The sequence below is a fragment of the Arachis duranensis genome, chromosome 2 (genome assembly GCF_000817695.3).
Source record: "Arachis duranensis cultivar V14167 chromosome 2, aradu.V14167.gnm2.J7QH, whole genome shotgun sequence".
Classification (NCBI taxonomy): domain Eukaryota; kingdom Viridiplantae; phylum Streptophyta; class Magnoliopsida; order Fabales; family Fabaceae; genus Arachis; species Arachis duranensis.
Window position 1 is genome coordinate 78,621,459 of NC_029773.3, and position 12,467 is coordinate 78,633,925.

Below are 12,467 nucleotides of genomic sequence, written 5' to 3' on the forward strand. Positions count from 1 at the left end.
CTCGGTTGAAAGGGGTTAATAGGGTTCTTTGCGGTTACTTGGAACATTTGGTTGGAACGAAATAGCAGAGTGTTTCAAAACTCAGAGACAGGTGTTGATGGAATAAAAGATAGGTCGTTTTTGAGTTATAGAGAATGATGTGGTGTTGATCCGTTTAGTTGTTGATGGCAATGACGAAGATGACAACGGATTATAACCTGTTTTACTGTGTATATTGTCTTGTGTTTTTATTTGCGTTCTTTTAGTCCTACTTGCTCCACCTTAATGTGTTGAGCACTTTTTGGTAAAAAAAAAAGAAGAGTTCTGATACCGCTTTTAAAAAATAGAACATGCGAAACATGTTAAATATGGAGCAACGACACTTGTCGAGTATTGAAACATATATTGGTTACCTTTTATATATTAATTTCAAATTGATGCAACACTTTAATTTGTTGAATTTCGAACTTCATAGATAATATATTTAAATAAATTGATCCAAAATTTAATTTAGAGTTCCGATACCGCTTTTAAAAAATGAAGCATGTGTATGAAAACACAAAAATTTACACAATTAATATAAAAAATACCAAATATTTTATTGAAAGATATAATATAATAAAATTATAAAATTAGCAAAACAGATAAATTAAATAAGTAGAGGAAATTGATAAGAAAAAAGTTCATTCGTAAAAATATTATGGAATAATTTAAAGCACGTCTGACTTGTAGTGGTGTCGAGGTACTGCCGTTCGAGTTTTTCGTGAGAAGTGTAGATAATATCTACAAGAAACTCTGATACTTAAGTTAGTAAGGATTTTAAATAGATTTTTAGTAAATTGGGATTTGAATGTACATGATATTTATAGTAGAATTAATAACCACTTTTTAGAATAGTTTCACTTTTGATGGTGGATAACCGTTCTCTTTTGTTAGAGAAGTTGTTGAGATATTACTTCTAGATTATTAGGAGATATCTTATGAGTTAGTTACTTATTTAGATAAGTAGGGCTGAACTACCGTTGTCGTGACCTCTATGAGGTCGGATAGGTATTGACGAAATCATATCACTTTGTAACTTCCTCTCTCTTTTGTGGGGGTGGTTAACCCCTTTTTTATCTTGGAATTGTTAAGATCTCATATTTAAATATATGAGCATATTTGTAGGTGCAGTTAAGATTTTGCATACCAAGTTGGACAGATAAGGTCGAACATATAGGTGGAGTGAGTTTGAACTCTGAATACAAGTCCGGTATATCAAATCAGACATAACTGTCAAAGTAGATCTGATTTTTTAATCTTTGTAGACTGTTAATTGAGTTTTTAATCATTTTGGGTCAAGTTCTTATAGTGGGTCAGTGCATAAACAATATTATCATTATAGGATGGGAATAAGATTTATTTTTAGTAATGAAGTTGGGTTAATCTAGTGGTTAGCTCACTAGTTCGTTTAAGTAAATATTGAGATTCAAATTATGTTTTGTGTATGCAATAACTCATTGATCAATGAATTCAGTACTACGATCAATTAATCTTTGCCTTGCGGGTTGGGCCATAGAAAACAAAAAAAAAAGATTTATCTTTAGTATATTAATAAGTAGAAGTAAATAGATAATACCCGAGGAGATAGATGGCTTTTTTTGGTCGGGTTGTGTTCAAAGTTTCATTAAAATTGTAATTAATTTACACTAACAATAATATTAAAGTCGTGGGTAAAAAGAGAGATATCTCGGAATCACGTATTTCTTCGTCCCACGCCCTCTTCCTCCTTTGTTTTTGCGCTCTCTCTCTCGCAATTTCAATTCATTTTCATTCGTTCGTTCGTTAATAATAAAAACAAAACAAAACAAAACAAAGCTACAACAAACAGCCCTCACTTCTTTGTTCTTTCTCTCTCTACCCCAACAAACCCTGCTCTCTTTCTCTCTCTACCACAACTTTCTCTCTCTAGGGTTTCAGCACCAGCTTTCAGTGACGCTCTCCACTCCTCGTGATCCACCGTGTTCCAACACCGATCAATTTTGCCGTTCCGCCCGCGATTCCCTTTTGTTTTGCTTGCTCAGGTTTGCAAATTTCGATCTTTTTGGGCGCTCTCTTGTTCTCTTCTTTTCTTTGTTTCTCTCGTAATTCGAAGCTTCGCATGTGAATTTTTTGGTTCATTTCTTTCCCGCATTGATTTCGATAATGGTAGTATTCCCCCTGCGAGCTGGGAGCATGTCAGAGGAGAGAGTCTAACTGGGATTTCGCTATTTTGTTTCTATTTCCAAATTTTCTCGAAAGTTTGGGGTTTGGGGTAATCATGGTGGGAGAAAAAGCTTAATTGTCATAGAAGGGCAGAGTATTTGATTTTTCAGCTGCAATATTTTATTAATTTCCACTATTGCGTGAGCATTTTGTATTTGAGGATTTTAGCAAAAATTTTTGGGCCTTTGTTATGTTGAGCTGATACTTTTATACCACAAGCTGGTAAAATTTGTGAACGTGCTGGTTTAAGAATGGGGTGGCCGGTTTTTGAATGGTGCAGGGCAAAAGGGTTGCTTTGCTTGCAAACAAAGGTAGTTGTGGGCAGTTTGAGATTCTTTTGTAGTGTTGGCGAGGAGGGAATGTTGCTTGATGCTTGATGATAGTTGCTATGGACTTGAATGCATCGCCAGTCCCTGAGGAAGATGAAGATATCTTTGAGGGACATGTTGTCGAAGAGTACCATGCACCAGAGGAACGTGTTGAAAGTGCAGTTGACATAGCACGCCGGGTACCCTGTCCTCTCATCTTTTATTTTCTGTTTCTATTTTCTTATTATGGATGTTTATGTTTCTTTGATTCCCACAGTTATGATAGTACTTACTAGTGTCTCATTTATTATGCCGATAAGAAATTGTGAATTGTTCATAAATGATTTTCATTTGGTTTGACTGTGATCTGCCTTTTGATGCCCCCTAAAATTTGACATTTGTTTAGGGTTTTGGGGTACTGAAGTGAGGATTTTAATGCTTAAGTGCTCTCCTTTGAAAATAACACTGATTGTCAATGAACTATTATGTGCACCAAGGTTATCAAATTGCAGTTAAAGACTTGAATTGCTAGGGATATTGAATTGTGAATTGTATTGAATTGTAAGATTTAGAAGCACAATGCAAACTTACATTATACATGACGTATCATAAATAAAATAATATTCTAGACTAGGAAACAACAAAAGCAATAGCGTAAGGGCATCACCGAAGTCATAAATAAGATGGAAAATCACAAAATCTTCTATCATCAATATGAAGCTAAGACCAAGCGGTGAGCGAGCCATTCTTTTATTTTTTTTAATTTTAAGCTACATTATAATATTGGTTATAGGTCAAATAGGTGTGATTGAAAATAGTGTTTTGTCTCCTTTTTTATTCGGTGCCTATATTTTCAAAAGAAAAAAAATGTAGGTGGGCTTTGGGCTACAAATCGGTTAACAAAAGACCTGGTTTGTTTGCGAATGTTCCAACCTATGTGTAGTGCATGACCGCATGTGGTGCGTGATTGTGAATTATGTCAACCATGCAATTCAATGTGAATCGAATTGAATGATTGACTCAATGAATGCAGTTCTATCATCTCATCATTTCAACTAACCGATTTGCATCACTAGCACCTTGAATCAAAGCTGATTGGCCGATTCATGATTTGGAATTGTGTTATTTGATAATTTGTACATCTAATGGTTTTTCTCCTATTTATATCTAGTGTAAGTAAGATTCTAGAGGATTCGGGAATATCATTCTATTCTAAGGTGGGCATGGGTCCTTTCTTTTCTAAGGTCTGTGACTGAAAGTCGTTCATTCAGATCCCATCCATTTACTCCCCAGATGTTTTGGTCAATTCTTCTAGTGATGATGTTAGTACTTGTCTGCTCTGTTTTCTGGTATATTATAAATCGTTTGGTTTCTTGGAAACTGGAGTTAGGCTTAATATCATAAATACTTGATACAAATTGTAAATGTGCTTGATTGGCTGCCATCATAACATGATAAGGTGTTGAGTTGACCATGTTTGTGGCTTATTATTTTGACGAGTAGGTGGTAGAAATTGCTTTAAAGACTTCTTGCAATACAAAAGGAAGGATTTATGATTGAAGATGTATTTGTTGAGTCCAACTTTGACTGGAAACAGTTTAATGTTGCATGTGATTTGAGTCGAGAAAATTTTTGTTTTGATTAGCATGAAATCTTCTTACCACCGTCTACTGTCTCCTCGTACTCCATCTTTCTGTCTGTTCATACTCTCACATAATGACAGTAATTCAAAGTTTGAGTTAGATTTTTCTGTGTTATGAAATGTGATAGTTAAAATAATGCAACGAGGGCTTTTTAAACGAAAACTTTTTTTTGCTGGTGGAAAATTAGGATTTTAATCAAAAGCCTTCTAGCAAAAGGAGTTTGATTGATCTTTTGGAATTTTATTTGACATCATAGGAGACCAGAGAAAAAGGAAAAAGCCTACAATCCCAAGATTTCTTTCTTGCTATGTTACCATTCTATTAGAACTGGTTAGAGTTTCCAACAATAATTCTCTTTGGTTGTTCAATAGCACAATCATTTATCAGCTACATGTTTACTTCTTGGGTTTTCACAATTATTCAAACCGTATTTACCTTAAAATATCTAGTCAGTAATGCAATTCTTCACATATTGCTTCTTTTAGGAGCGCGAAGAGAGAAAACAACGATTGAAGAGAGAACGCTCTGATGACAGACCTGGGCATTTATCACAGTCACGTGGATATGATCAGTTGTTTCAAACTAAGGCCCTTAAATCATATGATAAAAGTAGGCTTCCACCAGGTGAGGGTCTCCTTCCTTGGTCCACGTGCTTTCTTGGAAGTGATCAACAGTAATGCTCTAATGTGATTCAATTCTTACTTTCACCGTGTAACTTAATATGGTCACATGATGCTATAGTTATCTGCATGTCAGCTTCTGATGGTTATCCTTATGTTGAACTTTGTAGACTTGTACTGGGTTTTATTATTTATCATCGATGATTTTCACATGTAAAGTTTCCTTTTTTTTTTTTGTAAATGGTAAATTTGGTTAAATATAAATGAAAAGATTTATGATGTGCTATGTGTGTAGTGCACACATGCATGGTATTGGAAGAAATTTTTTTTATCTTATAAAATGCAGATTGATATCTACTTATTATTTCTTTCAGTCATATTTGAGGTTGTTGGAGTACATTTTATGTCAGAAATCAAGATAAAGATGGTTGTATGTGACAACAAAATATTGTCATTTTATTCTTTACTTGCAGGTTGGTTGGATTGCCCTTCATTTGGCCAGGAAATTTTTGGTATGATACCTTCTAAGGTTCCACTTGGTGAATCATTCAACGACTGCATTGCTCCTGGTAAAAGATACTCATTTAAACAAGTGATACATCAGATGAGAGTCTTAGGGAGAAAAGTAAGTATTGTTTTCTACAAAACTGCAACTTTCCATTTGTATTTTAGTTTTTCTGTTTCATGTGTTCCTTTTTGCGTTTTTCCTCAACTTTAAATTGAGGTGCAGGAGTACTCGAATGAAAATAGGTTCTGGATTTTCAGCAAATAGAAAAATATACTTTTGTTGTATCAGTCTATCTAGTTGTTTACTCGGTTACAATATCTGCTGTTTGTCTTTAGCAGCTAAATTAAAGAAATTGAATGTTTTGATTTCATCCGGAAAATCTTTTTTAACAAAATATGCTGCTTATTTACATATGATTCTCTTTATTTGCAGCTTGGCTTGGTAATTGATTTGACAAATACTACTCGGTACTATCCAGTGTCAGATTTAAAGAAAGAGGGTATTAAGCATGTAAAGGTGTGTAGTGGCCAAGTTTTGCTTGCCAATTCAATGCTTTTCAATCTTTTGTGGCTTAAAACTGTGATGCCACTTTCTTCTTACATTTGAAGATTGTTGTTGTGTTTTAGATCCAATGCAGGGGGCGCGATTCGGTACCTGATAATTTGTCTGTGAATCAATTTGTCTATGAGGTTTGTTCTTGATCATATTTTTGCAGTCATCTCAAGTTATTTAAAAGAACATGGCATGCATTTCATGTCCTCTTCTAGGATTCATCAGTGATTCATTTTTTACTCAAATGAATATCCTTATTTTATCATATCAATATGGCTTACATAATTTTTTGACATTTTCTTTTACAAAATTGTGTGCAAGAAATTTCATATCAATATGGCATTGTCTAATCTGTCAGTGATAATTTAAATTTCCAGGTCACACAATTTGTATCACGTCAAAAACACTCAAAGAAGTATATACTTGTTCACTGTACTCATGGACATAATCGTACTGGATACATGATTATCCATTATCTAATGCGTACTACATCAATGTCTGTTACTCAGGTCAGTAATCAGTTATGCAGTAATTTTACAATTGTATCTCTCTCTCTCTCTCTCTCTCTCTCTCTCTCTCTCTCTCTCTCTCTTGCATAATGTCTTTTTCAAATGTTGCTTGATTTATGTATTTAGAGTTTTGATTTGTTCATTTTGTAGGCAATAAAAATATTTTCTGATGCACGCCCTCCAGGAATCTACAAACCTGATTACATTGATGCATTGTATGCATTTTATCATGAAAAAAAGCCTGAAATGGTAAATTGTCCTCCTACTCCAGAATGGAAGAGATCTTCTGAACTTGATCTCAACGGTGAAGCAGTTCCAGATGATGATGATGATGGAGAACCAGTCCCCCATTTGAATGTATGGATAATATATTGAATTTTGGTATTTCTGCTTGTATTATCATCTTATGCTACATGATTACTTTTTGATCTTCTGGTGTGTTGAGTCCTATTTTATGTTTGGTCTCGTGGAACGCATTTAGAATCTAAAATTTTCTTAGATAAGTCCTAAGTGGCACTTAAAAACTATGAGGGAAAGTTGCAGGCTTTTAAGAAGTTGATCGAAGTTGCTGATCAATATTGATTGCACCTTGTCCTTTCCATTGTGGTGCTTTGAAGGTTTTGGTGGCAGTGTACTGGTTTTGCTGTTTCTTTGGTTGTTGTTGAATGCCTATTTTATGTCCTCCATATGATATAACTGGACCAGAACCAAATACTATAGGATAGAAATTTAGATATATTCACCTCACTGAAGTAATATTTGAGGTAATGTTCAGAATAGAGGGAATGATTTAATACACAGTGAATTAAATTACCACATAGAAACAAAAAGAAAGTCTTGCTGCATTCTGAATTTCTTTTTCTGTTCTTGTTTGGTACTTGTCATCCTTGAGTCCTACCATACTTTTTGCTCTAATGAATTCCTTTTCCATGAATAAAAAGAGAACATAATGAGTCCAACAAAGAAAAAAAATTCCTTTTTTCACCTCTTTATTTTTTATTTTATTTTTTTTAAAAAAATAATGCCCATTTTCGCTGCTGGCTAGTGTGTCATATCTGTGACAGGTAAATGTATCATTTGAAGAAAAATTAGTACTGTTAACTTCTTTATGTCTGTCTGTGTTTGCCTGTGCGGTCTGACAATTTTAAGATTTGCATCAGGCCAGATATCTGTGTGGTACCTGACATTCCTGAATGTTGGTTTGGTATAATTATGTTATCTTTTTCTTTAATAGTGTTATACTCATATTCATGGGGAAATAGTAGAGTCAACCACGTTACATGTTTAAATCCTGAAATTTTCCTCATTCTATCAGGAGAACCATGAGACAGACACACGGTTGACAAATGATGATGTTTTGGGAGATGAGATACCTTCTGATCAGCAGGATGCATTCCGGCAGTTCTGTTATCAAACACTTAAACTGGGTGTTGGGGTAGGTTTTCCATCCTGAGTCTACTGCTTAAATTTCGAGCTCATTTTTGGAATCAATGTTTTAATTTAGCTTCAGTGCAGCTAAACATTCTTATTCAATTACAGTTTAATAAAGTTGATGTCATTTAATATGCTGGTTGCTACTTTATCATTTAGTTGTGTGTTATGCTTGTCAATTGTCATATTGCTGTGCCTTGTGCTTGCCTTTTGATGTGCTTGGACATGTCTTGTGTTTTCAAGGCATTTGTTGTATTCTTGCTATTTCTCTTGCCTTTGGCTTTCGTCTTATTATGTAAAAAGTTCTCATTTTAGCCAGGTTATTGACATTCCTAGCTACTTTTATGGATTTTTCATACTTCCTTTGGGATTAGTCACCTACTTCATTCAGCTCTTATATTTTGCAGCCCAGGGGACATGCACAATTTCCAGGTTCACATCCAGTTTCTCTTAACAGGTACTACTTACATGAGCCATTAATAATTTTCTTTTATCATATCTTGGTATGTTATAATTATAAACATTAGACCAAGGACTGCTATTTGTTTTAGCTGTTATACTTTTTTGTTATTATGTCTTGTTTCATGATTGTGCATCATGGTTTCATTCTCTTGCTTACATGCATCTTCATCTTGTTTGTCCATGGAAGTTATTAATGCTTGTCAAAGGGGATATTGTGTGAAATGATCAATTATTTATTATTTATTTTGAGAATTGTACAAATCCGTGAGGATGCTTTTGTCCCATCATTAAAATTGGAATATATTTTTATTATTGTATCTAAACTAGATCTCTTGGAAAAGTTGTCAGTTTTTTGAGCTTCAATGATTTTGCAGATTTTTGTAATTGTCTTAATTGGTTTCAAGAGGTTTTGTTTAAGACATTGTTTCTTATTCATGTATGAGTTTTATCTGTTAGTTGACATTAAATTTTGTATCATTGTTATGTAGGGAGAATTTGCAGTTGTTACGACAACGTTATTATTATGCAACATGGAAAGCTGATGGTACAAGATATATGATGCTAATAACGATGGATGGGTGTTACTTAATTGATAGAAATTTCAACTTTCGAAGGGTCCAAATGAGGTTTCCCTGCAGGGGTACAGAGGTGTGTATATTCCTATATGTTGCTTTTTGTTATATATATATGAGCTTATGAAATAGATTTTGACATTTGAGTACCATCATCACTGATTAATCAGTATACTACAAATAAAGCTCCTAATCTTTTCAAATGATTTCTGTCCAATATGTGGGGAGACTGAAAAGCTATTTTTTCTTGATTCCACCTTGGATCCTCCCCTCCTCCCTCCCCCTTCCTTCCACAACCCCCACCCCAAAAAGGAAAAAATGTAAAAGAGAAAAAGTTGTAAGCTTTTGGTCTTTTATAGAGGATATTGTCCTCCCATGACTTTGTATTCTTCCTCTCTTCGTTTTAATAAAATCCTCATTGCAAAAGAAGAAACTAATGAAAACTGTTATGTTATATTTTTGGGTTCTAAGGGATTGGGCGAGAAGACCCATCACTTCACATTACTTGATGGTGAGATGATTATAGATACATTGCCAGATTCACATAAGCAGGAGAGAAGATACCTTATATATGATCTGATGGCAATCAACCAAGTATCAGTGATAGAGGTTTGGTTCATTTGTAATTGCTCAAAGTAATGCCGGATGATGTCCATTGTTTTTGATTAATTTTATTCAATCTATTCTCATGGTAGGGAGTCATATACAGTTTTTGTTTTTAATATATATTTTGTCCCAACTTTTCTTTAAGACAAATGTTTAGCAACCCTAAATAATTCATTCTTCCATTTTTCCTTTCTCCATTTTCTTATATATTTTCGCTGCATTTGGGGCTAACCTATCATCTTGTCCTTAGTTGTTACTCTTGGCGATTTTTTTATTAGTCAGATCAACAGGAAACAAGTTACATGCTGCCTGACAAAAAGAGATTCTACTTTGCATTATGTTGATTAAGCAATTAAATTGGTTCTGATGAACATTATGTCTTACTAGCATGAGTGTCTGGTTCCTTTTTGTTTCTTCACAGGATGAGTAACCTCTGTATGGGTCAATAAAACATGTTGGTGGAAAATATGCTTTCATGAAACATAATTTGAACTTCGAGTTTTTCTTTCGATTATTTGCTTCCACCATGTTTATTGTTTTCTCTTTTTAGTTTTGATTCTGTGATACAAGTTGTACCTAGCTGTGTATGATTATTGGCAAACAATTGATGCAGCGACCCTTCTATGAACGGTGGAAAATGCTTGAGAAAGAAGTAATTGAACCTAGAAATACAGAAAGGCAACATATTTTCCAGAGCAGGAACCCTTACTACAGATATGACCTGGAACCATTTAGGGTATTTATTTTGGTCATTTAATTTAGCCTAGAACAGTTCAGATTTACGTTAGTTTCCCATGTTGCATTTTTGATATGCTTGAAATGTTCAGGTGAGGAGGAAAGATTTTTGGTTGCTCTCTACTGTCAGTAAGCTTTTAAAGGAATTCATTAAAAAGCTTTCACATGAGGCAGATGGTCTCATATTTCAGGTAGGTTTTGATAATCTTAAGGGACCAAAGAGCAGAATGAGATTTTCTATCCTGAACCCTATGCTTGTATATTGATACCAAATTTGCAATTAAACTACTTTGGATCATATTGCTCTTTGGTTCTTTGCTTCTAATCCTGTTTGATTGCTTCATTTGTTAAGATATATGCATTAGGACATACTTCGACAGTGTTAGAATGAGAATAAAATGTCTCTGGCTGATATAGCTTAATCTGATATGATGTTCAGTGAAAGTTTGGGAGGGAATGAAAATGAAGAGGACCATGTTCCTAGACTACCACATAGTCCAGTTACATAGGGCCATTCATTATCCTCGAAAATCCATGTGTATATTTTCTTACTTCTTCCTTATGATTCTAGATTGATGGAGATTGTTACTGACAATATTAATGATCAGGGCTGGGACGATCCATATGTACCACGAACTCATGAGGGCCTGCTAAAATGGAAATATGCGGAGCTGAATTCAGTTGATTTTCTCTTTGAGGTTGTATAATCTCATTAGTGATTGTGGAGTTGGATATTGTTCAATTATTACATGGTCATTTATTGTTGCTGACTTGCTGATGCTTCCAACTAATTTAAGCTGCCCATGTTGATAGGTCGATGATGATCACCAGCTACTTTTTCTCTATGAACGTGGAAAGAAGAAACTAATGGATGGGAATAGGGTTGCATTTGGAGGTCAGTCAATTTTTTACTTGACTATACTCGTTCGACTAATCATAAGTTGATATGTGATTTTTCACTCATGCTTCATCAACATCACTATTCTATGTGATCAGGAAATAAACGAAGTAATGATGGTGTTATCTGTATGTTTTCTGAAGTGTTCTACATACCAATTCCGTGTCAACAAATTTTGTTTTTGGGTTGGGGTGGGGAGGGGAGATAATGCTTTAGTAATACTGTACATGATTTGCTACTTGTTTATGTTGTTAAAGTGGGTGGCTTATGCCCTATTCTTTTCAATTGCACTAATTGAAATTGCTGACTCTAAATTTAAAATCTGCAGATGATTCAGATCCTGCTGATTATTCTGGAAAGATCATAGAGTGCTCTTGGAATTCTGATAATCAGGAATGGGTATTCTTGCGAGTGAGGACAGATAAATCAACTCCGAACGAGTTTAATACATACAGGAAGGTGCTATATTGACACCCATTTTTCAACTTCATCAATTTATTATCGTCTTTCTTGCCTACAGCTATCTTGCAATTTATTGCAGGTTATGCGAAGTATTAAAGATAACATCACTGAGGAGGACTTGTTGAACGAAATAAATGAGATAATTCGCCTTCCCATGTATGCTGACCGTATAAAAGCCGACAGTAAAGCCACTCAGCATGCTATTATGGCAAGGCGAAATCGGTGAGGCACATGTTGGGTATTGTGCCTTCAATTTTTCCACTGGTGGGAGAATGTAATTAGTTTAGGCGTTGCGGTAATTACTGCAGTGCAGATGAGTTTGTATGATGCAGTTGGTAGTTGGTACCGCCTCAAATTCTAGCGTTGAATGCATTCCTATGGTTGTCCTGATTAGTATAGTGTAGGCTTAGGATATCAATGTATATTATTAATTTTTCTTTTGAGTAGTGATATTATAATGTTAAAAAGTGTAGCCGTTTCTTAGGTCAGTTCATTTACATTTGTTAGATTTTCTTTTTCAGTATGTTAATATTAATGTGTTCAGAATTAACAGGCCTTCCATTGTTTGGGAAACTATCCAGCTCATGGTTCCTCCCTCGTTAGCACTCGAGAGGTCACTACTTTGCTATTTCTAATTTAATGCAGAGTGTATTATTTGCACTTGGATGGATAGATGCTTTGCCCAGCACTCAAATTATGGGAGTTTATCTGTCTAATGGGTGTCAAAGTAATTACTAATGCTCGTCTTTCTGGGCAACAGTTTGGCATGAGAGTCTGGATCAAAAAATTTCTTTTTAAAGAAAATACTCCTGAATATTCAACATATTTTACTGTTCGGAAACGCTTGCTACCGATGAAGAGATTAAAATGAAGTTTAAATAAGTGCCTTGTTGATTATTTTTAAAAAAAATAGTTTTAAAGTATCGATATTTAATAAT

The 12,467-nt window shown here is 34.5% G+C and overlaps 1 protein-coding gene across 1 annotated transcript; it reads left to right on the forward strand.

Moving 5' to 3' along the window:
* Window positions 1-1,723: 1,723 nt before the first annotated feature.
* On the forward strand, window positions 1,724-12,201 carry LOC107475134 (uncharacterized). The gene is made up of 18 exons (XM_016094748.3): window positions 1,724-2,042; window positions 2,504-2,731; window positions 4,660-4,798; window positions 5,268-5,419; window positions 5,735-5,818; window positions 5,929-5,991; window positions 6,232-6,363; window positions 6,514-6,720; window positions 7,679-7,798; window positions 8,202-8,251; window positions 8,745-8,904; window positions 9,300-9,437; window positions 10,048-10,170; window positions 10,262-10,360; window positions 10,778-10,867; window positions 10,983-11,064; window positions 11,396-11,526; window positions 11,609-12,201. Exons 2-18 carry the CDS (start codon window positions 2,600-2,602, stop codon window positions 11,753-11,755), a joined length of 2,049 nt encoding a protein of 682 aa, XP_015950234.1. The 5' UTR covers window positions 1,724-2,042; window positions 2,504-2,599; the 3' UTR covers window positions 11,756-12,201.
* The last annotated feature ends 266 nt before the right edge of the window (window positions 12,202-12,467 follow it).